The sequence below is a fragment of the Macrosteles quadrilineatus genome, unplaced genomic scaffold, assembly GCF_028750875.1.
Source record: "Macrosteles quadrilineatus isolate MER2022 unplaced genomic scaffold, UCM_ALF_1.0 Scaffold_2__2_contigs__length_208266976, whole genome shotgun sequence".
In the NCBI taxonomy this organism is placed as follows: Eukaryota; Metazoa; Arthropoda; class Insecta; order Hemiptera; family Cicadellidae; genus Macrosteles; species Macrosteles quadrilineatus.
Window position 1 is genome coordinate 48063036 of NW_026542595.1, and position 25236 is coordinate 48088271.

Below are 25236 nucleotides of genomic sequence, written 5' to 3' on the forward strand. Positions count from 1 at the left end.
GACGTAAGAAGAGGTGGAGGAAGTAGTAAGGTGAGCAGTGTGGAGTGTGGGAACTGGGAACCCTTTGTAGCAGTTAGATTAACTTATCTGCAATGCTGAAATGCTATGAGAAGGGATGGAAGCATGCCCACGACATAGAAAATGGTGAAAGAAGTAGTAAAGGCTAGCGGTGTGAAGTGTGGGCAATGTTTGTGGCAATTATATTAACGTATCTAAAATACTAAAATGCTATGGAAAGTGATGGAAACAGGTCCACGATGTAGGAAGTAGCTTAGGAAGTAGTAAAGTATGAGCATAATGTGAGAACCGTCTGTGGCAGTTAGATTAATGTATCTTCAATCCTAAAATGCTAAGAGAAGAGAAGGAAACAGGCCCTACGACGTAGGAAGTGGTGAAGGAAGATTTAAAGGCTGGCAGTGGAGAGTGGGGGAACCGTTTGGGCAGTTAGATAAATGTATCTAATACCATTATATAGTCAATATACCAATATATAGTCAATTCTAATACTTAAATGCTACGAGAAGGGAAGGAAACAGGTCTATGGCGTAGGAAATGGTGAAGGAAGTAGTAAGGCTTGCAGTGCAGAGTTTGGGAACTGCCTTTGGCAATTACATTAATGTATCTGCAATCCTAAAATGCTATGGGAAGAGAGGGAAACAGGTCCACGACGTAGGGGGTGATGAAGGAAGTAGTAAAGGTGAGCAGTGTTGAGTGTGGGAATGGATTAATGTATCTGCAATGCTAAAATGCTATGGGAAGAGACTGTAAGACTGTAGGTTAAAATGATTACAAAGCACAAATCGATACATATTTCGATACATGCAATCGTTTACAATAGAAATTTACAACTGAGTTGTCAACAACTGATTTTTACTCCATAGAGGCTAAAAACGATCTTTACTCCCTAAAGAGTAAAAATGCTACTTTAGACCCGCAACGCATGCATTAAAAACGACTGTTTTTACTGCAGTATGACAAAAACAATATAGTATGAACCCCTGATGACTCCGCTCAATTTTGTGGATGCCTCTGCAAACGCCACCTAGTTATCACCATGTACAAATTACAGGAATAGAAATAACAGAGTTTTGGACATTAAAATAACAAGTGGAATTAATCGCTGAACTATTATGATCAGGATACAAAAAACATGAAAAAACAAATAAAAATAAAAAATAACAAACAAGTTTCCCGATCCCTTAGCTCTATAGTGTGTTTCACCAACTGTGTCACCTGACAGATCCCCCCCCCCCCCCAAGGAGGCCCTTGACTCTCACACGCACACTCACGAGCTTCTGGGTCTGACCTGCCCGGCCGGACAGATGACTCACCACTATGGTATCCAATAAGCAAACCCATAAACAATAAATTTTAATAAATTTAAGGGATATTCTAAATGTTCATTCAATCTAAAAGAAAATTAAACCTTACACGACATGATTGTGATAGTATATGCATACAAACCTAATTAATTCATGATTAAATTTTAAATACCCATTTTATTTTAATAGGCTACTGAAATAAGCACTATGTGGTTATAACTATTGTCACCATCAACCAAACTTTACAAATTAAATGAAGTTATATTGAGATTGAAATGAAAACTGAGATTTAATAATTACAAAGTTTCACCCTTAATTAATTACTCCGCAAGTAATTAATACATTCAATACAGAACTTATGTATTGTAATTTATTTTATTCTAAATATTTTATTTATCAGTAGTTAAATTTGTACCTGTTATCTTAAACTTAAAACTTCCTTGGTCATTAACGTGAAAATATTTAGTGTGTGACTGGACTCTGGCATGTAATAACTAAGGGTTGTTTGGTTTTTCCTTTTTTTGCACTACACCCCATTGACTTTGAATTATATACAAGTAGAATTTTCATCATATTGTAAAATTTAAAGTATTTTTGTGGGTTTAATGTAGGCAACTTTTTAGAGTTGGTTTTGTTTTACTTCTGGGTTATGTACCACAGGACATGAAATACTTTACAAATAGACTGTTCTATTTAGTTACAATTTTTTTTCATTAAAATATAATTAAATACCCCCACCGCAGCACACCTGCCGACTAAGCGAATTTCCATTTGCCTGAATTGATTTTCAATTAAATATATTTAAATAACATTAAGTTTAACGTGTACCTAGGTTTGCTGCTACAAGGAAACTAATCAAGTGTATTTTTTAGTAAAATATTAATACCTTAGTATAAAATAAATTAATTAGCCAAGTTTGATCAAATTATATCCATAAACAAGCAAACTACAACATTTTACAATATTCTCCATAAGAATAACATGGGAATTTTAAATTTATAGTTTTTTGAATTTTCTCCGTTACCGATAACTGTACAAAAACATTTTGATATACTAAATTATTTGTTTTTTTAAGCTCTTTAAAAGGGTCTAGAGAGAAATTGGGAAATTTTGTGTTTTGAGGGTAAAAAAATAAGAAAAACCAATTTTTACCCCATAAAACCCCCCGTAACACCCCGTTTCCATGGTCCGATCATACTGGTTCCCGAACTCATTCAAGTTTATCCTGCATTACACCTTTAAACCAAATTTCATTAAAATCGGACAAAAATTACTCAAGTTATCGCGTTCACGGACGTATATATATATATATATAAATCTCTCTATATATATATATACATATACATATATAAAAATTTGAACGAATGGTGTTTTTGGCCTCTGGGGACATCAAAATGAAAAAGTAAATCGGTCCTGGGCCTAGGTATTACCGTGCCACCTACGGTAATAGCTACTTGCCTATAGGGAAATTCGCTAAAATCTAAAATTTGAAAATAAGTTTTAACAGATTTGGAATGGGATTTGCAATTTAAAGTTGTCCCATTTTTATTTTACCATCGATTATTGTAGTAAGCATTTAGTTTATGATAAAAAAAACAAAGCTATTACAGTTTTTAAGTAACACATTTATTCAACAAAATTATTTAATACAGTGTAACAGACAATGGTTCCTTTTTTTAGCAATAAGAAAATATATCAACATCTTTTAACTTGGTTGGTTCTGTTTCGCCACCTCTGTCGCTGATCTGACGGCTTGGACTGATGGACGGAGACGGAGTCGTCTGCAACAACACCACTCACTTATCAAAGTTAAAATTATTTGAAAAAACAAGAATCTACTTTTGCCATACTTAAGCAAAAATGACAGTACAAACTTTCAATAAATTATTGCAGGGTAAACAAAAGCAGTTCTTTTTAGCCCTAGGGTAAAAAATACCCCCGCCGCAGCGAACCTGCAGACTGAGCGAATTTCCATTACCTGGTTGGATTTTCACTTAAATTGTTGCTGCTACAGGGAGGGTAATTAATTGTGTTATTTTAGTACAATATTAATAGCTTAGTATAGAATAAATAAATTTGCCAAGTTTGATCAAACTATATCCAAAACAAGCAAACTACAACAGTTTACTTATATGCCATAAGAATAACATTGGAATTTAAAATTTAATTTTTTTTAAATTTTATCCGAACCAATAATGGTAAAAAACACTTCAATATACTAAATTATTTGTTTTTAAGCTCTTTATGTTGGTTTGTAGATAAATTGGAAAATTTTATGTTTTGAGGGTAAACAATGTGAAAACCCCATTTTTACCACATAAAACCCTGTTCCCATGGTCCGACGATTCTGGTTCACGAACTCATCCAAGTTTATCTCGTCCTACATCTTTAAGCTAAATTTCATCAAAATCGGACAAAAATTACTCTGCTTACAAAAAGTATTTGTAGGCCAAGATGTTTGTAATTTTATTTAAATGTATAACTGCAATTGCTTTTAAAAAGAAATACAAAAACTGACAAATGACTTAGATTAATACTTATAAGCCTATTTATAAATTAGAGGAAACTTTATTAGATCTCATCATACTCAAATTCAAACATTTACAGTATTTTAAAATAATTAACACTCAGAAACTTTTGTGTAATGGAAATCTGCAAGCGACTGAGGCCGAAGGTGAGGGAGGGCATGTTAACCAAGCTTTAGAGCAAAAACTTTCTCTTTTCCTACCCCATGTCCCGTTAGACGGTGGGCAGGGCTTCACACTAATAAACACTCAGTTCATTCATTCACAGTAGAGAAGAGTTTTTGTGGCAGTGATGTAATGTCTCTTGTCTGCTCTTCACTTCATAGATCACACGTAGACTTCTTTCAAAAATTATAATATTAAAATAAGTGAAAAACTGTTGAAATGTTTTTGCAATTAATAATAAACCTTTAACACCAAAATATAAGTTCGATACACATACATATTGTGTTTTTTTTTTGTGGTATAACAGTTTTTAACCAGGTTTATTTTTGGTGAATTGAGAAATGCTTTGTTCGTAAAAATGAAGATGGAATATGTCAAATAAAATTGTTGATTTTCTCGTTAACTACTCGACTCCACTCGATACTAGAGTATTAGGTCTAATTACTCGACTCGACTCAAAAAAACACTTCTCGCCCATCCCTAGTGACTATTGTGATCATTTGTTTGATCTGACATATATTTACATGTTTCTTGGGGGTAGTGGTGAAGCCAGGGTCGTGAGGTGGTCACAGGTGTTTGCTTGATCTGTAGAGAATCTAAAGGGCTCAACACCACCTGCTTAACAGAGAACAATACTTGAAAATGTAAACAGAAAGCTTTTGATTTTTTAAATATTACAGTACTAAAAATATCAGCTAATTGAATAAGTTCAAAAAGGTTCTTTATTAAGTCCTATTATAACTTTATTTTCTTGATTTTGTCCTGGTAGTTCAAAAGAAGACAGGGAAAAGAAGGACTGCTCACCATTCGTAAAACTATCTTAAGCCCTTTGAAACCAAGGAATTTTTTCAATTGTCTAAACTTTAATCTGATGATTAGGATGCTCTGTCAATTATACTTTGTTATTCCTGAATACACTGCTTGGCAACTGTGTACACCTAAAAAATACTGTCATGTAGAATGAGTTCAAACAATAATATTATGAAACTACACAGAAAAAGTTATAAGTTTACACATGTTAATATTTCACAAATTAGAAAAAGAGGCTTGAATTAAATACTATAACTTGAGTAGATACCTTTGTAGCAATAGATGTATTAGGTCTAGAATTACTGTTAAGCTTCCCTCCTTTGAATAATGCTGACACTGAACGTTTGCCTTTGGATTCCGTCATCTGTGAAAAAAGAATTGAAAGCAGTGTATACAATCAAGAGATTTCACGTGGGAAAAGAAGTAGGTACTTTAAAAACTAATACAATTGTAACGAGCCTTTATCCTAGTAGAGTAAGTTTTTGTTGTCTAGCCTCGCGCTGATTGTTGAAGTAAGCAAATGACAGTGGCGAAGCGAGATAGCGCCCTTTGACCCCAGCTTATCAGTTCCAACAAGCATCGGGTATCCTGGAACTTCATGATTGTCTAGGACAGTTTGAGTTGGACATTTGAGTCGTGGACGACGGTTAGTGAGTTGGCGTATTGTGCGAGAATTGCGAGTGGACGATTGTGCGTCGGTAATTAAAAGAACAAGGGAATATTTAATATTTAGTTCCATTCTCATTAAATAGTTCACCGGTACAGCTGAGGAATAAATTTCACTGTTGAGTTTTAACGATGAAGTTAAAGAATTTATATCTAGATCTGAGTTGAAAATAACTGTGTTTCATTATATTATTTTATCATTGTTGTTTACTGTTCCAAATGTTAATTATTTTTAATGTTTTAATAGTTTATATAATTGTTAAAATCCTTTTATTACTGTTACTTTTTTCATTGTTTATCAATAAGTACCTGGGGACCGAGCTTTGCTCGGGGAAAATCATTAGTTAACTCTGAAAGCAGTTTAGTATTGCAGATACATTAATCCACTCCCAAACACCACACTGCTCACCTTTACTACTTCCTTCACCACTCCCTACGTTGTGGACCTGTTTGCCCTCCTTCCCTATACCAATTTAGAATTGCAGATACATAAATGCCAAATACAGTTCCCACACTCTGCACTGCTAGCCTTACTACTTCCTTCACCATTTCCTACGTCATGGACCTGTTTTCCACATTCTCATAGCATTTTAGGATTGTAGATACCTTAATCTAATCCCCATTAAAAGTTCCCACACTCCAGACTGCTCACCTTTACTACTTCCTTCACCACTTCCGACGTCGCGGACCTGTTTCCCTTCCTTCCAACGACATTTTAGGATTGCAGATACCCTAATCTAATCGTCATTGACAGTTCCCACACTCCGGACTGCTTGCCTTTACTACTTCCTTCACCACTTCCTTCGTCGCGGACCTGTTTCCCTCCCTTCCCATAGCATTTTATGATTGTAGATACTTTAATTTAATCGTCATTAATAGTTCTCACACCCCAGACTGCTCACCTTTACTACTTCCTTCACCACATCCTACATCACCGACCTGTTTCCCTACCTTCCCACGGCATTTTAGGTTTGCAGATACCTTAATCTAATCGTCATAAACAGTTCCCACACTCCGGCCTACTTGCCTTTACTACTTCCTTCACCACTTCCTACGTCGCGGACCTGTTTCCCTCCCTTCCCATATCATTTTAGGATTGTAGATACCTTAATCTAATCCCCATTAAAAGTTCCCACACTCCGGACTGCTCACCTTTACTACTTCCTTCACCACTTCCGACGTCGCGGACCTGTTTCCCTTCCTTCCAACGGCATTTTAGGATTGCAGATACCCTAATCTAATCGTCATTAACAGTTCCCACACTCTGGACTGCTTGCCTTTACTACTTCCTTCGTCGCGGACCTGTTTCCCTTCCTTCCAACGGCATTTTAGGATTGCAGATACCCTAATCTAATAGACAATAGACAATAGACAAATAATCTTTATTTACACATTCATTAAGAATAGTAGTAGCGTCAATTTACAATTTTTTCTAAATGTTTGGTTGAGGTGTTGTTTGGTCAAAGATCTGTTGATGGTATTCTTCTAAGGAATAGAAAGGTCGATTAATGAGCCATTGATGCAAAGCTGGTTTGAGGTCATCTTCTGACTTGCTTCTTAGATCTGGAGGTAGCCTGTTGTAGATTTTCATTCCTGCGTATGAAGGTTTCTTTTCAAACTGTGCCGTGCGATGTTGTGGAAGGTTGTACTGCATGGTGTTTCTCAGGTTGTGTTGGTGCATTTCGCCACGCCTTGTAGGGTTATTTCTTACTGCAAATAACACAACTTCCTGGATGTAGAGTGCTACAAGGGTAAGTACTTTGAGTGACCTGAATGCTTCCCTGCAGCTCTAATCGTCATTAATAGTTCTCACACCCCAGACTGCTCACCTTTACTACTTCCTTCACCACTTTCTACGCCGTGGACCTGTTTCCCTCCCTTCCCATAGCATTTTAGGATTGTAGATACCTTAATCTAATCGTCATAAACAGTTCCCACACTCCGGCCTGCTTGCCTTTACTACTTCCTTCACCACTTCCGACGTTGCGGACCTGTTTCCCTTCCTTCCAACGGCATTTTAGGATTGCAGATACCCTAATCTAATCGTCATTAACAGTTCTCACACTCCGGACTGCTCACCTTTACTACTTCCTTCACCACTTCCGACGTCGCGGACCTGTTTCCCTTCCTTCCAACGGCATTTTAGGATTGCAGATACCTTAATCTAATCGTCATTGATAGTTCCTACACTCCGGACAGCACGCCTTGACTACTTCCCTCACCACTTCCTACGTCACCGACCTGTTTCCCTACCTTCCCACGGCATTTTAGGTTTGCAGATACCTTAATCTAATCATCAAAAACAGTCCCACACTCCGGCCTGCTTGCCTTTACTACTTTTTTTCACCACTTCCTACGTCGTGGACCTGTTTCCCTCCTGTCCCATAGCATTTTAGGATTGCAGATAACTTAATCTAATCGTCATAAACAGTTCCCACACTCCGGCCTGCTTGCCTTTACTACTTCCTTCACCACTTCCTACGTCGCGGACCTGTTTCCCTCCCTTCCCATATCATTTTAGGATTGTAGATACCTTAATGTATTCTTCATTAATAGATCCCACACTCCGGCCAGCTTGCCTTGACTACTCCCTTCACCACTTCCTACATCGTGGACCTGTTTCCCTCCTGTCCCATAGCATTTGAGGATTGCAGATAACTTAATCTAATCGTCATAAACAGTTCCCACACTCCGGACAGCACGCCTTGACTACTTCCCTCACCACTTCCTACGTTGTCGACCTGTTTCCCTCCCTTCCCACGGCATTTTAGGTTTGCAGATACCTTAATCTAATCCTTATTAACAGTTCCCACACTCCGGACAGCTCGCCTTTACTACTTCCTTTACCACTTCCTACGTCGTGGACCTGTTTTCCTCCCTTCCCATTGCATTTTAAGATTGCAGATACCTTAATCTAATCGTCATATACAGTTCCCACACTCCGGACTGCTTGCTTTTACTACTTCCATCACCACTTCCTATGTCGCGGACCTGTTTCCCTACCTTCCCATCACATTTTAGGATTGCAGATACCTTAATCTAATCGTCATAAACAGTTCCCACATTCCACACTGCTAGCCTTTACTACAATCATAGATAAAAAAAGTCCTGCTACTATGTATCGAGTAATCTTCAGTATAATCTTTGCTCAATAGTAACAACTGATGTTTTCCCTTTTGTACTGTATTTTGTAATTGCTAAAATACTGTGGATAGACTACTTACAAGTCTTTTGTTTACTTTTTCCTTGTTATTCAATTCAACCAACATGGTTACTTAGCAACCCATAAGACCATCATCAGCAACCCATGTTAAAAAAATGTGAAAAAAATTCTGTGATTGGTTTGGTATATTATTGAATTCTGTGTCATGGTATAGTTTACTTACAGAAAAACAAGGGAAACAAAAGACTTATTGAATAACAAAACCCTCAGACCCTCCGGTGAGCTGGCACCACCTGATCTTTTAAGTGAAAGGCAGCACCTGTTTAGGGGTCTCAGTCTAGCCCTGCTTGCGTCTCATACACCAACCTTCAGAACTCAAAAGTTAAAAAATTTGTACTCATGTATGTAAGTTTACTCATTAGATAGTTAATAAGGTCCAGAATTTATCATTGGAGCACTCCAAAAGGTAATTCACCCGCAATTATCTTATTGTTACATTTGTGAAAATTCTTTGTTTATTAAACATGAGTTGAACCAACAGAGTTCATGATAGAAAACAATTTTTACCTTGGGAACAATATCCATGGTTTCTATTGGAGGCAGAGTAACATGGCGGGACCATGGGAGTGGGGGTGATGTTTTGAGATTCCTGCGACAGTCAAGCCTGCAACAAGTGTGGTGTGGTGATCAACTTATCAACTCCAACAATGGTTACTACTTCTTGCAGCAATACCTAACAAGGCTTTTTAAACTTATTTATATTTCTAGTTGGACACCGTCATATTTATGTATACATTTTACTGACTGTCTTAATCTCTTCACAAATATTGTAGCAAACATGCAAAAACACATACATTACACATTATCCGAACCCAGTTATCTGAGCCCTCAGATTGTCAGAAGTTGTTTTAGGCCTACATAATATATACTTTTTATTTTTGGTTTGGAAAACAATAATTTTTTTATTAATGTAGGTTTCTGTTTAAAGTAAAGTATAGATAGCAATTAATTTGCAATTTGTTGAAATCAATTCTTGAAATAATTGTTGCAAGTATTATTTTTAACAAGCGAATGTTCAATGTGAATGTGTAATACGATGTTTTGATGTTGATATGATTATGTCAAGTATAGCTCAGGAAGAACTCAAACAATAAGAAATTTTATACTTTTAAAAGTGGATTGATTCGCCCTATTATGTTTTTAATCCTGCAGTGTGTTGCTTTAGAATGATTTTCTATGATAAATTTTTTTTCAAGAAGATTAGTGTACTGTATTTTTTTATGTTACGCTACGGAAAATGTATATTCACACAAATTAATTAACGTAGGATATTTGTTTAGTACTTGAGTAGACCTACATTGTAAGATTAATTTCACAACATAGTTCAGTGCAAAAAATATGCGGTTTCATTATTATTACTACAATTTAAATATAGTACTAATTTTTTAACCACATTACTCTTTCTTAAATTTAACTCGAGCTATGAGGAAAATAGTCTACACTCCTTAAGACCTTAAGACTAACCTTATTCCTGGTTTATGGCTCTGTTTTAGCAGGATGTGAAAAAATATAGGGTTGACCTCAATATAGTTATAGGGGTAGTTTATAGGGTTAACCTACAAATATAGGTTAATCAATTATATCTTAATACTTTTCAATGAAAAGGCGACCATACACAGTAGGTATTTTAAGCCAAGTATGAATTGAGATGAGTGTAGGATGAGTGGCACGATCTTGTAGTCTTGTTAGTGACTAAGGCCGACATATTCCTTAGAAATAGCTGTTTATTAATAGTCCATACAGCTAATGGAAACTAAGGGACCTACGGTTTATAGGTAGTGGAATCCGAACCACATTTTTGCCTTTGGTATATACAAATTGGTTTAATTATCAGGATAGTACTGCGGATAGTCGTAGTACTCACCCGTGCGGACGTTAATCCACACCAGAGAGTATCGCATCCACAGTGCATGCCTATAAATATCCACAATTTGTGACCTCCTAGTAGATGGATTACAGGACGACGCCACCCGTCCCAGTCAATTATTTAAGTCTCATACATTTCTAGGTGTTTACATAAAGATGAATCACTTAAATGGGATGTACATCTAAATCAATTAAAAAGTAAACTTAGATCCATGTCAATTGTATTTTTTGCACTTAAGGGACTGCGTTCCTAACGAAACTCTGAAAATGGTCTATCATGCTTATGTAGAATCAGTATTGAGGTATGGTATAATCTTATGGGGTCAGGCTACCGGAGTCAAATCAATATTCAGGCTACAAGAACGCATTATCCGTATTATGACCAACTCTCATCAACGTAGTTCATGCAAAAACCTTTTTCGAAATTTAAAAATCCACACTCTAACAGGACTGTACATTTTGGAATCACTAAACTACATTCATTCAGCTAAAAACGACCTCCCAGAATCAATTCAAATCAACCATAGATATAATTTAAATTTAATTGAGCGGAGCGAGCGAAGCTCTTATACGTCGACTTTTATGCATTTCGTAATACGCAAACTCCTCCTAGACGGCTGAATCAATCGTTTTCAAATTTTGGATGGTGATAAAGACCATATCGGCGAGTGCCAACATCTATATGGCGTTAAAAATAACTCTCAGGAATCCGCCCCACTGGGTCTCAAAGTTTCAATGTAATCCTTATGGAAGCAGTATTTGACACATAAACAAAGACATATGATCAGCTGTTGACTTTTGAATGCAGTAGATAAAGAAATAGCTGATAGCATTATTCCACAGATATTAAAAGGAAGTACTAAAGGTGAGCAGTCTGGAGTGTGGAAACTGTTTATGACGATTAGATTTAGGTATCTGCATTCCAAAAACTATGAGGGAAGGGAGGAAAATGGGTCCGCGACGGCGGAAAATGGCGAAAGAAGTAGTAAAGGCTAGCAGTGCGGAGTGTGGGAAATGTTTGTGGCAATTATATTAATGTATCTAAAATACTAAATTGCTATGGAAAGTGATGAAAACAGGTCAACGATGTAGGAAATGGCTTAGAAAGTAGTAAAGTATGAGCATAGTGTGAAATCCGTCTATGGCAGTTAGATTGATGTATCTTTAATCCAAAAATGCTATGAGAAGGGAAGGAAACAAGTCTATGACGTAGGAAATGGTGAAGGAAGTAGTAAGGCTTGCAGTGCAGAGTGTGGGAACTGTCTTTGGCAATTACATTAATGTATCTGCAATCCTAAAATGCTATGGGAAGAGAGGGAAATAGGTCCACGACGTAGGGGGTGGTGAAGGAAGTAGTAAAGGTGAGCGTGTTGAGTGTGGGAATGGATTAATGTATCTGCAATGCTAAAACACTATGGGAAGAGACTGTAGACTGTAGGTTAAAATAATTACGAAGCACGAATCGATACATATTTCGATACATGCAATCGTTTATAATAGTAATTTACAATTGAGTTGACAACAGCTCATTCTTACTCCATAGAGGATAAAAACTTTTTTTACTTCCTAAAGAGTAAAAATGCTACTTTAGACCCGCAACGCATGCATTAAAAACGACTGGTATTACTGCAGTATGACCAAAACAATATAATATAAACCCTTGATGACTCCGCTCAATTTTGTGGATGCCTCTGCGAACGCCACCTAGTTTTACTTGAATTTTACATAAACAATGTACTGTATAATGCTTCAAGACTATATAAATTCGTATTTTATTTTTTGAAAAATTGTAAATTTTGTATATATTGTGGAAATAAAACTGATTTGATTTGATTTGATTCGATAATACTCAAAATGAAAACATTTTTAGATTTTTAAGGCACCATTCAACCCTTTATGAAAAAAGTCCGCTATATGCTGGGCTGAGGCTGTACAATGTGCTGCCTGCAAACTATAAATTGTTAAGTGAAAATAATTTTAAAGATAAAATAAGTAAACTTTTAATTGACAGAGCCTTTCATTTAATTACAGATTGTCATAATACTCCTTTAGTTTAGAATAGTTTTATCATTCAATTTTGTTAATTTACATCATCTTCTTGATTACTATTTTATTTTTTACTAGCTGTAACCCGCGGGCTTTGCCCCGTTTAACTTCTTAATTTTCAAGATGATCTCGTTCGCATGGCTCAATCACGTCCTGGTTGAAGTTCGTTTGCTACGCTCACTCACCTTTAGGTTGGAGCTCGTTCGCTATGCTCACCCGCCTTTAGGTTGGAGCTCGTTCGCTGCGCTCACTTGCCTTCAGGTTAGCTCGTTCGCTACGCTCACTTGCCTTCAGGTTAGCTCGTTCACTACGCTAACTCGCCTCCAGGTTGAAGTTCGTTCGCTATACTCACTCACCTTTTGGTTGCAAATTAGCCGTTGTCATAAATGTAAAAGAAATAATAGTGCTGCACCCTGTTGGTAATCCTTGTAACTTTAATGCTATTGAACATCATAGAACAGAACCAACTTGTTTAATTGAAACAGCTGTTAAGATTCATTTATTCCATTTCTCATAAGGTTAACATGGGAAACTCCAGAGCCACTGGGGCGGAGCCGATTGGACGGATCACGAAATTGATGGTGTATAAATAAACCTATTCCATGAAATTCTACACGTATGTACCAAGTTTCGTGGCAATCGGTTCAGCGGTGTCTGAGTTTATCACTGCCAAATATATATCTATATTTATAAAAGAGGAAGTTTGTGTATATATAAATATATATATCTAATATATAAAATTCTCGTGTCACAGTGTTTGTCTGCAAACTCCTCCGGAACGACTTCACCGATCGTTATGAAATTTGGTGTGTAAATTCTGTAGGTATGCGAATCGGACGTAAACTATTTCCCGTTTCGAAATTCTTAAAAGGGCTCCGCCCCAGTGGCTCTGGAGTTTCCCATGTTAACCTTATGAGAAATGGAATTAATGAATCTTAACAGCTGTTTCAATTAAACAAGTTGGTTCTGTTCTATGATGTTCAATAGCATTAAAGTTACAAGGATTACCAACAGGGTGCAGCACTATTATTTCTTTTACATTTATGACAACAGAATTTGCAACCAAAAGGTGAGTGAGCGTAGCGAACGAACTTCAACCTGGAGGCGAGTTAGCGTAGCGAACGAGCTAACCTGAAGGCAAGTGAGCGCAGCGAACGAGCTCCAACCTAAAGGTGAGTGAGCGTAGCGAACAAGCTCCAACCAAAAGGTGAGTGAGCGTAGCGAACAAACTTCAACCAGGACGTGATTGAGCGATGCGAACGAGATCATCTTGAAAATTAAACATAACGGTACTTTCTTTCCATCGGTCTGTCTTAGGGGAAACCTATAACTTAGGCGATACGAAGTTCGCCGGGTCAGCTAGTATATATATTTGAACGTTATGGACTCTGAAACCGCTTGACAGATTGTAATGAACCTGTAGCGTCAGCTGATGACGTTGTCATAGCAACGCATTAAGTTAGTCTGATCTTTGTTTTTCTACAGGAATGTACACACAATTTAACTCTTATTAAAATACTTTTCTATTACTTATTTGGTCATAATTTTATTCTATGTACACGAACAACCACGACCAAAATGGTGACCCCGACTACAACCGTTATCTAAAGACTTATTTTCTTTGAAGAGTTTAAATCTTTTGTGTTTCCTCCTTCGAACGATGTCATTAGAAGACCTGCAGACTCAACTCGCCGAACTTAGAACTGCGAATGAAGAACTGCGTCAACGGATTGGACAACCCAGCACTTCTCAAAACATGTCGGTGAACAGAGTAGCCGTCAAACTTCCGCCCTTTTGGCCTGAAAGACCAAGTCTGTGGTTCTGTCAAGTTGACTCGCAATTTCTTATATCTGGAATTACCAACGACGACACCAAGTTTCACTACGTGGTCTCGCAATTGGACACAGGAATTGCTGCTGAAGTCGAAGACATCATAACAAACCCTCCTCAAGGCGACAAATACGGACATCTAAAAAAGAAACTGATTGAACGCCTCTCTGCATCCGAAGAGCAACGTGTGCGGCGGCTGCTGAGTGAAGAGGACCTTGGAGACCGCAAGCCTTCTCAGTTTTTGAGGCATCTTAGGTCTCTTGCGGGCTCGACTCCCCTTCAAGACAACATGCTTCGTCAACTGTGGCTCAGACGACTCCCTCCTCATTCACAAGCCATATTGACTACGCAACTTGAGCTCTCCTTGGACAAACTGGCAGAACTGGCTGATAAGATCATGGAGGTAGCTGACATTCCTTCAACACCTGGTATTTGTGAAGTCTCTTCAGGTAACGCTTCTTTATTAAATGCAATAGAATCCCTCTCTAAACAAGTTCAAGCATTATCAGAAACCAGAGTACGAGATACACAGGTGAGACCTAGGGGTCGTTCCCAGTCTCGTGGTGGATCAGGAAACGAACCTAATCCCTCTAAGAACTGGTGCTGGTACCATAGAAAATTCAAAAACAATGCTACCAAATGTCTTTCTCCGTGCTCTTTTCAGGGAAACCTCAGCAACAATCCGTAGAGGCCGCAACGGATTGTTCAAATGCTGGCGGCCGTCTCTTTGTGATGGACAGAAATTCACGAACTAGGTTCCTTATCGACACCGGGTCTGATGTGTCGTGTTTTCCTAAACGCCTTATCAAATATAAACGTTTTCCTACTAGCTATTCACTAAGTGCTGCCAATAACAGTGAAATAAAGACTTATGGTACCATGCCTCTCACCCTTAATTTAGGCCTTAGACGTAATTTCCCTTGGAGTTTAGTGGTAGCGGATGTTTCAATACCTATATTAGGTTCAGACTTCCTTTCACACTATCACTTATTACCCGATTGCAAAATGAAATGTTTGGTTGACAAGAAAACGGGATTGAATGCCGAGGGAATAGTTTCTAACAACAATCAAACTAGTATTAAAGTTATATCTTTCTCTTCGCCATTGGCAGAAGTTTTTTCTGAATTCCCTGATATTATTCGTCCTCCAGGCTTACCTCGTGCTGTGAAACATAAAACAGTTCATCATATAAATGTTACACCTGGTCCTCCTGTTCACTGTCGACCACGTCGCTTACATCCTCAAAAATTGAAAGCTGCCCGGAAAGAATTTGAGGAGATGGTTAAGCTTGGTATTGCTCGACCCTCTGAAAGCCCCTGGTCCTCACCTTTGCACATGGTGCCTAAAGGTGAAAATGGATGGCGTCCTTGCGGTGATTACCGCGCTTTAAATGCTCGTACTGTTCCTGACAGATACCCTGTACCACATATTCAGGATTTCTCGTTCAATTTAGCAGGCTGTACGCATTTCTCTGCCATTGATTTGACCAAGGCTTACCACCAAATTCCCGTCCACGAAGATGACATCCAAAAAACAGCAATCACCACTCCATTTGGTTTGTTTGAATTTCCATTCATGACTTTTGGCTTACGCAACGCGGGTCAAACATTTCAAAGATTCATAGATGAAGTTATTCACGGCCTTGATTTTTGTTATGCATATATTGACGACATTTTAGTATTTTCCCAGTCTGAAGAAATACATAAAGAACACCTAAGAATGTTGTTTGAACGACTTTCTGACTATGGAGTAGTTGTAAATCCATCTAAATGTGTAATTGGTGTACCAGAAGTTAAATTTTTAGGTTACTTAGTCTCATCTGCTGGGACACGTCCACCTCAGGAGAGAGTCACTGCTCTACAAGACTACCAGTTACCTCAGACAATGCGTGGTCTTCGCAGATTCTTGGGAATTATGAACTTTTATCGTAGGTTTCTGCCAAAGGCCGCTGAATTTCAAGCACCTCTGCACTCCCTACTTAGTGACGCTGATTCAAAAGGTTCCCTCCCTGTGCCCTGGACTCCAGAGACAGAAGAAGCTTTCCAAGCATGCAAGGCTAGCTTATCATCAGCAACACTATTGTTTCATCCTAAACCTGATGCTCCTCTTGGTCTCTTTACAGACGCCTCTGGAGTAAGTGTAGGTGCTTGCCTCCAACAGTTTGTCGATGACTCTTGGCAACCACTAGGTTTTTTCTCCAAGAAACTATCATCCAAACAGTGCATCTGGCCTGCATACTACAGAGAACTCCTCGCTATTTATGAAGCTGTGCAGAATTTCCGTCATCTCTTGGAAACAACTTCTTTCACTATATTCACAGATCATAAACCACTTATTTATGCCTTTCAACAGCGCCGTGACAAGTTGCCTCCAGCTCAGTTACGCCAACTTTCATTTATCTCTGAGTTTTCGACAGACATAAAGCACATCAGTGGTTCACAAAATATAGTTGCTGATGCTTTGTCACGTGTTGAAGCCATTTCAACTGTTTTAGATCATGAATCCTTAGCCAAGTCACAAGAGTCAGACGAAGAACTTCAAAATCTCATTTCAGAAAGTACTACATCTCTTAGATTGGAGAAAGTTCCGATTCCTGGAACCCATTTGAGCCTTATCTGTGACACCTCAACAGGAACTCCTAGACCCTTTGTGCCATCAGAACTGCGACGTAGAGTTTTCGACCAGTTCCACAAGCTGAGTCATCCTGGAATACGTGCCACAACAAAACTTATCTGCGATCGTTTTGTCTGGCCTTCCATTCGTAAGGATTGCCACAAATGGACTCAATCTTGCCTCTCATGCCAAAGATCTAAGATAACTAGACATGTTTCTACTCCCCTTGGTGATTTTCATACACCTACAGAACGTTTTTCTCATGTCCACATTGACCTAATTGGCCCACTTCCCTTATCAAAATCTTCTAGGTACTGTCTAACTATCATAGATAGATTTACTCGTTGGCCTGAAATTTGTCCTATTGATCAAATAACTGCCGAATCTGTTACTGGAGCGTTTGTCTCTACTTGGATAGCTCGATTTGGATGCCCACAAAAGTTGACATGTGATCGCGGATCCCAGTTCACATCGACTTTGTTTAAAGACCTAGCACGACAGTTGGGCATAAAGCTCCAGTTCACTACCAGCTGGCATCCACAAGCCAACGGTATGATTGAAAGACTCCACCGCCAGTTGAAAGCTGCTATAATGGCTCACAGCAAATCAGACTGGACCGAAGTACTGCCGTTTGTCCTTCTCGGAATAAGATCTGCCTTCAAGGAGGACATCACTGCTTCATCAGCTGAACTGGTGTACGGAGAACCACTGCGTCTTCCGGGAGAGTTTTTCGTAATACCTTCCCACGAGAGCAACGAGCCACAAGAATTGGTATCAGGGCTGCGTAAGCATATGAATCGACTAAGACCTACACCCGCATCACGCCACATTAAACCAGGGTCGTTTGTGTTCAAGAACCTCAATACTTGTGACTTTGTATTCCTCCGACAAGACAGCTTAAGAAAATCTTTACAGGCTCCATATTCTGGTCCTTACAAGGTCATATGCCGTGACGAAAAGACAATTACCATCATTGTAAGAGGCCAAGAAACTAAGGTATCTTTGGACAGGGTCAAGCCAGCCTATATTATTGCAGATGAAAGTCCTATTCCTGAGCCCACGAAACGTTTGGTGCCGACTGGACAAGCAGAGGAATCCTCAAAACTACCACCATCTTGTCAAACTCCATCTACGAATTCTTATACAACTCGTTCTGGAAGACAAATCCGACCACGGGTTACTTTTCAAAATGATGTATAGATTCCTTTTCTCCGTGGGGGGCTGGTGTAGCGTCAGCTGATGACGTTGTCATAGCAACGCATTAAGTTAGTCTGATCTTTGTTTTTCTACAGGAATGTACACACAATTTAACTCTTATTAAAATACTTTTCTATTACTTATTTGGTCATAATTTTATTCTATGTACACGAACAACCACGACCAAAAACCTTTCAGGCATTATTAAGCATCTTTCAAGGATGGTTTGTGTGAAGTTTGGCGCAGATCCGTCAAAAGGGCTCCGCCCCAGAGGGTTTTAAGTGGGCCAATGTCCGACTTTTTGAACTACAATGTTTACAAATAAATATGACAGCTGTTACCAGGCAACTGTTTTGTAGGTTTGAATAATCACAACATGCTGTATTAGTTATGATTTTAAATAGTGCCACGATGTTTCTACAGAAAGCAGCACAGAAAACTATTTTACTTTTGGATAAGTACAAATATATTTAACCCCAATTGCAGCACACCTGTGCACTCAACAACATTTTCTCCAATGTTAAATATGTAAACATAAAAACCTTTATAAAAGTATTATAAACAATAAAAGGGATGGAAAATAATAGTTGTTGAGTGCAGCAACGCGCGCTGGGTAACCGCTAGTATATATATATATACAAACATCCTCTTTTATACTTATAGATATTCTGATAATCTAACTCTTACAATGCACCTATTCTGTATGTACCAACACATGTAAAGAATGTTATGTGCAAATAAAATATTTCTATGTCTATGTCTAAGATGGGGACGCCACTATGTGCGTATTTTAACCCAAATATGAGTGTAGGATGAGTGGCGCGATCTTGTAGTCTTGTTAGTGACTAAGGCCGACATATTCCTTAGACACAGCTGTTAATTAATAGCCCAAACAGCTAATGGCAACTAAGGGACCTATAGTTTAGTGGAATCCGAACCACATTCTTGCCTTGGTATTAATGAATTGGTCTAATTATCAGGATAGTACTACCAGCCAACCTAACTACTAGTAGTACGCTTATTCTGCGCGTAACGGGATGAGTGAACGTGAGCGCAAAAATGGAAGAGTCCACCCGCACCTAGCCTACTTACCGGTGTCACTGGTGAACACAAAGTTATTTGTATGGGCTAATCAACCAAATCTCAGTTAACAACAATCCTAAGTTCTCGTCCATTAATTAAACAAAGTCATTGGTAATATACATAATGGATTTCGAACAGTTATCGATAGGAGGTAAATCCATCATTCCTGTACAAAACGTCTTTTGATTAATTTGAAGTATATTTCCTTATTTTATATTAGGCCTATCATAAACTAAACTAAGCCAAACTGAACTAATCTAAATGAACCTAATTGCCTCAGAACGTTGTAAAGGAGTCTTCTTAAAAATATCGTATGGCTTATAATAATGATATATACCACATACTACCGATAGAGCTATTATATCAACTAAAACTGATTAAATATCCAATATATGTTTATCTAACTAATGTATCTAAATGCCATAAACGGTTCCCACACTCCGCACTTCTCGACTACTTCCTTAACTACTTCCTACGTCGTGAACCTGTTTCCCTTCCTTCCCATAGAATTGTAGTATTGCAGATACATTAATCTAACTGTCACAAAGGCTTCCCACACTCCGGACCCCTCGCCTTAACTAATTCCTTTATCCCTTCCTACGTCGTGGACCTAATTCCTTCCCTTCCCACAGCATTTTATAATTGCAGATACATTAATCTAACTGTCACAAAGGATTCCCACACTCTGGACCGCTCGCCTTGACTACTTCCTTCACCACTTCCTACGTCGTGGACCTATTTCCCTCCCTTCTCATAGCATTTTCTTGTTGCAGATACATTAATCTAACTGTCACAAAGGGTTACCACACTCCGGACTGCTCGCCTTGACTACTTCCTCCACCACTTCCTACGTCGTGGACCTGTTTCCCTCCCTTCCCATAGCATTTTAGAATTGCAGATACATTATTTTAACTGTCACAAAGGGTTCCCAGCTCACCTTTACCACTTCCTACTCGTGGACCTGTTTCCCTTCCTTCACATAGCATTTTATTATAAAAATAGACTAACATCTTTGACATTTAATAGTCAATGCCAACATTAAAATAATGTAAAAAGCTGCTTAGTACTAAATATGTACATATATATATATTTGTAATGTAAAGGTGAATTTTAATACTGAACATAAACTGTATATAACTGCCGACTATTATTGTAAAGTTCAATTAAATATTCTGAAAGTTGTGAAATTATAATCTATATATATAAAAGGCAAAGCCCTCACTGACTGACTCACTCACTCACTCACTCACTCATCACTAATTCTCCCACTTCCCATTTACCTAGGAGGCTGAAATTCGGTACACCGATTCTTTGGGCATTAAATAGGAAAACTAAGTAGTTTTTATTCTGATCGGGCTTTCGGGCTCCGCCCCAGTGGCTCTGGAGTTTCCCATGTTAACCTTATGATTTTTCATATTTAAAAGAAATTTCTTAACAGCCGTTTCAATTAAACAAGTTGGTTCTGTTCTATGATGTTCAATAGCATTAAAGTTACAAGGATTACCAACAGGGTGCAGCACTATTATTTTTTTAAATTTATGACTACAGCCAATTTGCAACCAAAAGGTGAGTTAGCGTAGCGAACGAACTTCAACCTGGAAGCGAGTTAGCGTAGCGAACGAGCTAACCTGAAGGCAAGTGAGCGGAGCGAACAAGCTCCAACCTAAAGGTGAGTGAGCGTAGCGAACGAACTTTAACCATTGTATATATTTATAGGTGCCAAACTGTTTACTCCATGAATGAAAGAGCTTAGAGTAAAAGTCGTTCTCTCTGTCTTAAGTAGACAACAAAATTGTTGGTCGCAAAACGTAAACAAATAAAAAGAAGAAGAAGGTAGCTTCTAATGTTATTCTTATGGGACAAATTTAAAAATGTATTTTTACGGTTTTATAATTACTACTGATCGGAATCGTCTAGAATTTTAATGGTGTCTTCACACTGGTGTCATGATTATTTGTGCAAAATTTGAACGCTATAAGTGCAACGGTTCTTGAGTTTTTGATGCGAACACACTCACAGACAAGCGGACAACTTTTCTCCGACTCCGCTATACACGATAAATAGATTCGTTCACTTCGTTCACTCATCTATTATGTCCAGACTAAAAGCCAACTTTAAGTTAATTTTAGTTAATAAATGCTATAGGGCCCTTAAATCACTGCTAAAAAGTAGACTTTTGTCAAGGAGAACCAAAGAAAAACTCTATAAAACTATAATACAGCCAATAGCACTCTACAGATCTGAAACCTGGACATTGACAATGAACAACGAAAAGAAGATAATTGATTTTGTTTTTGAAAACAAAATAAGAACTATCTACAGTCCCATCAACGAAAATGGGGTGTGGAGGATCAGAACAAACAAAGAATTAAGGGAAATCTGTCCTGTGTGTACGTGCTCAACGCTCAACAGCATAGGTTTTGTTATTGCGCCGTTGGCAGACTGCCGCCACTGCTGTACGTTGTCTGTGAATTTTTGTGTTAGCTGTCTTCTCGAAAGTTCTATAAATTTCTCGATTTTTAAAGTATCCTGAAAACATGGTCTCTACTTCCAGAGAAACCTTCCTCGTGGGGAAGGTTCCCCTTCATTTCATAGGCCCTTTCAGCTTCACCCTTTTGATCAATGGAGTTGGTACTTTGGTAAAAAGTCCATACAGACCCAGACGTAATAGCACAAATAAAAAGTAGGAGACGGGCTGGTAATGTGAAGAGAAGAGAGAAAGATTCTACGCTAAGAATGGTATCTAAAAATCTTCCTCAGGGAAGACGACCTCGGCTAAGATAGTAGGACCAGGTGTAAAGAGACATAGGGAAGCGAAGAGCAGAGACAGAATGGATGGAAGACAGAGAGGTGGCGACTTGTTGTTGTTGTTGTTGTTGGTGAGACCAAAAACCTACTGCAGTTTGAGTGGCCACATAGGTAAGGTAAGGTAAAAGCCAACTTGCGAAAGTGTTTCATCGCTTGAAAAAAATATTATATCCTCGACAGTGAAGTTTTTATAACTACGTTCATTCCACGTAAACATAGTCATTTCAACCAATATAGTTTTAGTAGGAAGTATTTGTGTAACCTGTACAAAAAAATCATGTTTATAGGATCTTGGTTAGTAAAAAAATTGTTATGGTAGCAGGAAATGTATGTACCTAGAGTCATCTCTGTTGATCATACGGCCAGTGCGTGCGTCGTACTGAGGTTTGGGTCTGGATAGGCGACGTCCAGTGGCACTGCGAGCCTCTAGAGGGAGGGGGGACAACAGTCTCTCTGGGGAAGGTTGTTTCATTCCCTGCGACAACCTTCCAGGCGACCTGGTGTAATTGCATTTACAAATGTTTAGATATGGCAAGATATAAAAAGTACTAGAATGACTTTTTTTTTTTCTGGGTAGTCCTAGGTAGTCCATGGTTTTAAAAGGTATTGAACAAAACCTCAATTTAATTATATCCATAGGTTACAGTATAACCCTCCCATATCTGGCCACCACAGGACCAAGCCCCCCCCATGGATAAAGATTTGGCCAAATAAACCAATCTATTACAAAAATTATGATTTGTACCTAATACAAATGTGTAATCAATAAATATAGTCAAAAGTATTGTTTAAGTCTCTTTTGAGGTTATACAGGGTGCGGCAAAAAAACCGATCTATTTTCTGTACCGTACTGTTCAGGGACAGGTCGTCTGAGGGTGGTGGGGGTAGGCTCGTTGGAAAGCCTATTCGATGCCATTTTCTGTAGTTATAGAGCATGGGTCACCTGAGCAACGCGTGTTTGTAATCAAGTCAAATTTAAAATCCGATTTACTTTTTTGTTTTGAGGTCCCTAGAGGCCAAAAACACCATCCGTTCAAATTCATATATATTGTGTCCGTTAGCACTATAACTCAAGCAAAAATGATCCAATTTTGATGAAATTTTGCATAAATGTGATAAATAAATGTGATATTGTTAAGGAGGCATTTTAGTGTAAATCCAATCAGGCTAATTGAAATTCACTTAGTCTGCAGGTTTGCTGTGGCGGGGGTATTTGTAAAATGTTGATAGCTTAGTATGAAATAAAGGCCTTTTCCAAATTTGATCAAACTATGCTCATAAACAAAGCAAACTACAACAGTTTGCTTATTCTCCACTCCATAAGAATAACATAAGAATTTTAAATTTAAAATTTTTTGGAATTTTCTCTGTAACTATTAGGCACATAATAACGCTACAATATACTAAATTATTTGTTTTTTTTAAGACCTGCAAAATGGTTTGGAAATAAATTGCAAAACTTTTTGTTTTTAGGAATTTTTACCCCATACCCCATAAACCCCCGTTCCCATGGTCCGATCATGCTGGTTCGCGAACTCGTTCGAATTAATATAGGTTTACACGTTCATGCCAAATTTCATCAAAATTGGATCATTTTTGCTTGAGTTATAGTGCTAACGGACACACATATATATATATATATATATATATATATGAATTTGAACGGATGGTGTTTTTGGCCTCTAGGGACCTCAAAACAAAAAAGTAAATCGGTCCCGGTCTTACCATGAGTACTACAGTAATAGCTTATTCCCTATACAAATTCGGTAAAAGTAAATTATTAAAACCTTCGCACCACATGACCAATTATTTATTAAATTAAAAACATAAACATAACTGTAAAAAATCCTACTTTGACAGTTCTCATTCCAAGGAAGCAACTCAGCGTCACTTCCGTGCATTCTTTTAATTGGGGCGACGTGGATTCCGTCAAGTGGCACAATCATGTGGTGGGTTACCAACTTTAGAACAACGGTTTTAGCGTTCAAAAAGAATCTGCCAAGCCATCCAAAGCAGAGCGGACGCCAGACAACTAAAATTCAGAAGAGTTTGTGCTGCTGTGGAAAACAATCCTCGTAGGCCCGCCCAAAAACCAGCATCTGCTTTGAACATGTCTGCCCTCTCGGTTACACTAATTTTGAAGTTCGATCTTAAATTTTTTATCCCTACAGATTAATTTGTATTTATCTGTTTAGTTTTGTTTATTATCCATAAGGAACCTAAGCGTGATGGAACCTCTCCATATCGACCTAATTTAAAGAATGCATGAAAGTGCCGCTGAGTTGCAATGACTGAATCATTACTTTTTAAATTTGACTTGATTACAAACACGCGTTGCTCAGGTGACCCATGCTCTATGGCTACAGAAAATGGCATCGAATAGGCTTCCCAACGAGCCTACCCCCACCACCATCAGACAACCTATTTGAACGGATGGTGTTTTTGGCCTCTAGGGACCTCAAAACGAAAAAGTAAACAGGTCCCAGGTCTAGGTCTTACTATGAGTACTACGGTAATAGCTTATTCCCTATATAGGAAATTAGCTAAAAACACTTTTTTACCCTGTTGCAGCAAACCTAGAGAAGTCGTTAAACTAATGCTATTTAAATAGGGAATAACTTAAATCTGATATTTTTAAAGAGAAATTTTAGTGTAAATCCAATTAGGCAAATGGAAATTTGCTTAGTCCACAGGTTTGCTGCGGCGGGGGTATTTTCTATTGTTTAGGTGCAGTGGTAGAACATTATAGCTATGGTAGATGTGATATACTATAGCATAGGCTACCGTGAATTTAAAGAACCAAATTTTCTCAAACCGTGTTCTCCCTCATTGCAAACGCAGAGCCATTGACTAAATACAGAATACTTGTAATATAAAAATTTGAAGCCAGGAAAATAGATGAAATTCAGGACCATCTCACCAGGGGGTACTAGTGTATTGGGTTAAATATTAATCAAAACTAGAGGTCGTCCAGTGGTTGAAAAATCTACCAAAAATATATAATGTACAGACTTCTCTATTTTCACCCCTTGCTGTAAATAAAGCATGTGTTGTGCTTATTTTTTAGCCAATTTTAATTTAT

At 38.1% G+C, this 25236-nt stretch overlaps 1 protein-coding gene across 7 annotated transcripts in view; it reads right to left on the minus strand.

The window, feature by feature from the left end:
- Positions 1-2926: 2926 nt before the first annotated feature.
- Positions 2927-25236, minus strand: part of LOC128984749 (uncharacterized) — an 80014-nt gene continuing 57704 nt past the window's right edge. For 5 of the 7 annotated variants that reach the window (XM_054404101.1, XM_054404099.1, XM_054404096.1 and 2 more), the window contains 5 exons: positions 22490-22651; positions 9219-9315; positions 5091-5186; positions 4537-4630; positions 2927-3103 (listed from right to left, as the gene is read on the minus strand). In XM_054404101.1, coding sequence (XP_054260076.1) covers positions 3018-3103; positions 4537-4630; positions 5091-5186; positions 9219-9315; positions 22490-22651 — 535 coding nt within the window. In that variant the 3' untranslated portion in view covers positions 2927-3017. The remainder of the gene's footprint in view (positions 3104-4536; positions 4631-5090; positions 5187-9218; positions 9316-22489; positions 22652-25236) is intronic. The other 2 variants (XM_054404098.1, XM_054404102.1) reach the window with 2 other exon arrangements.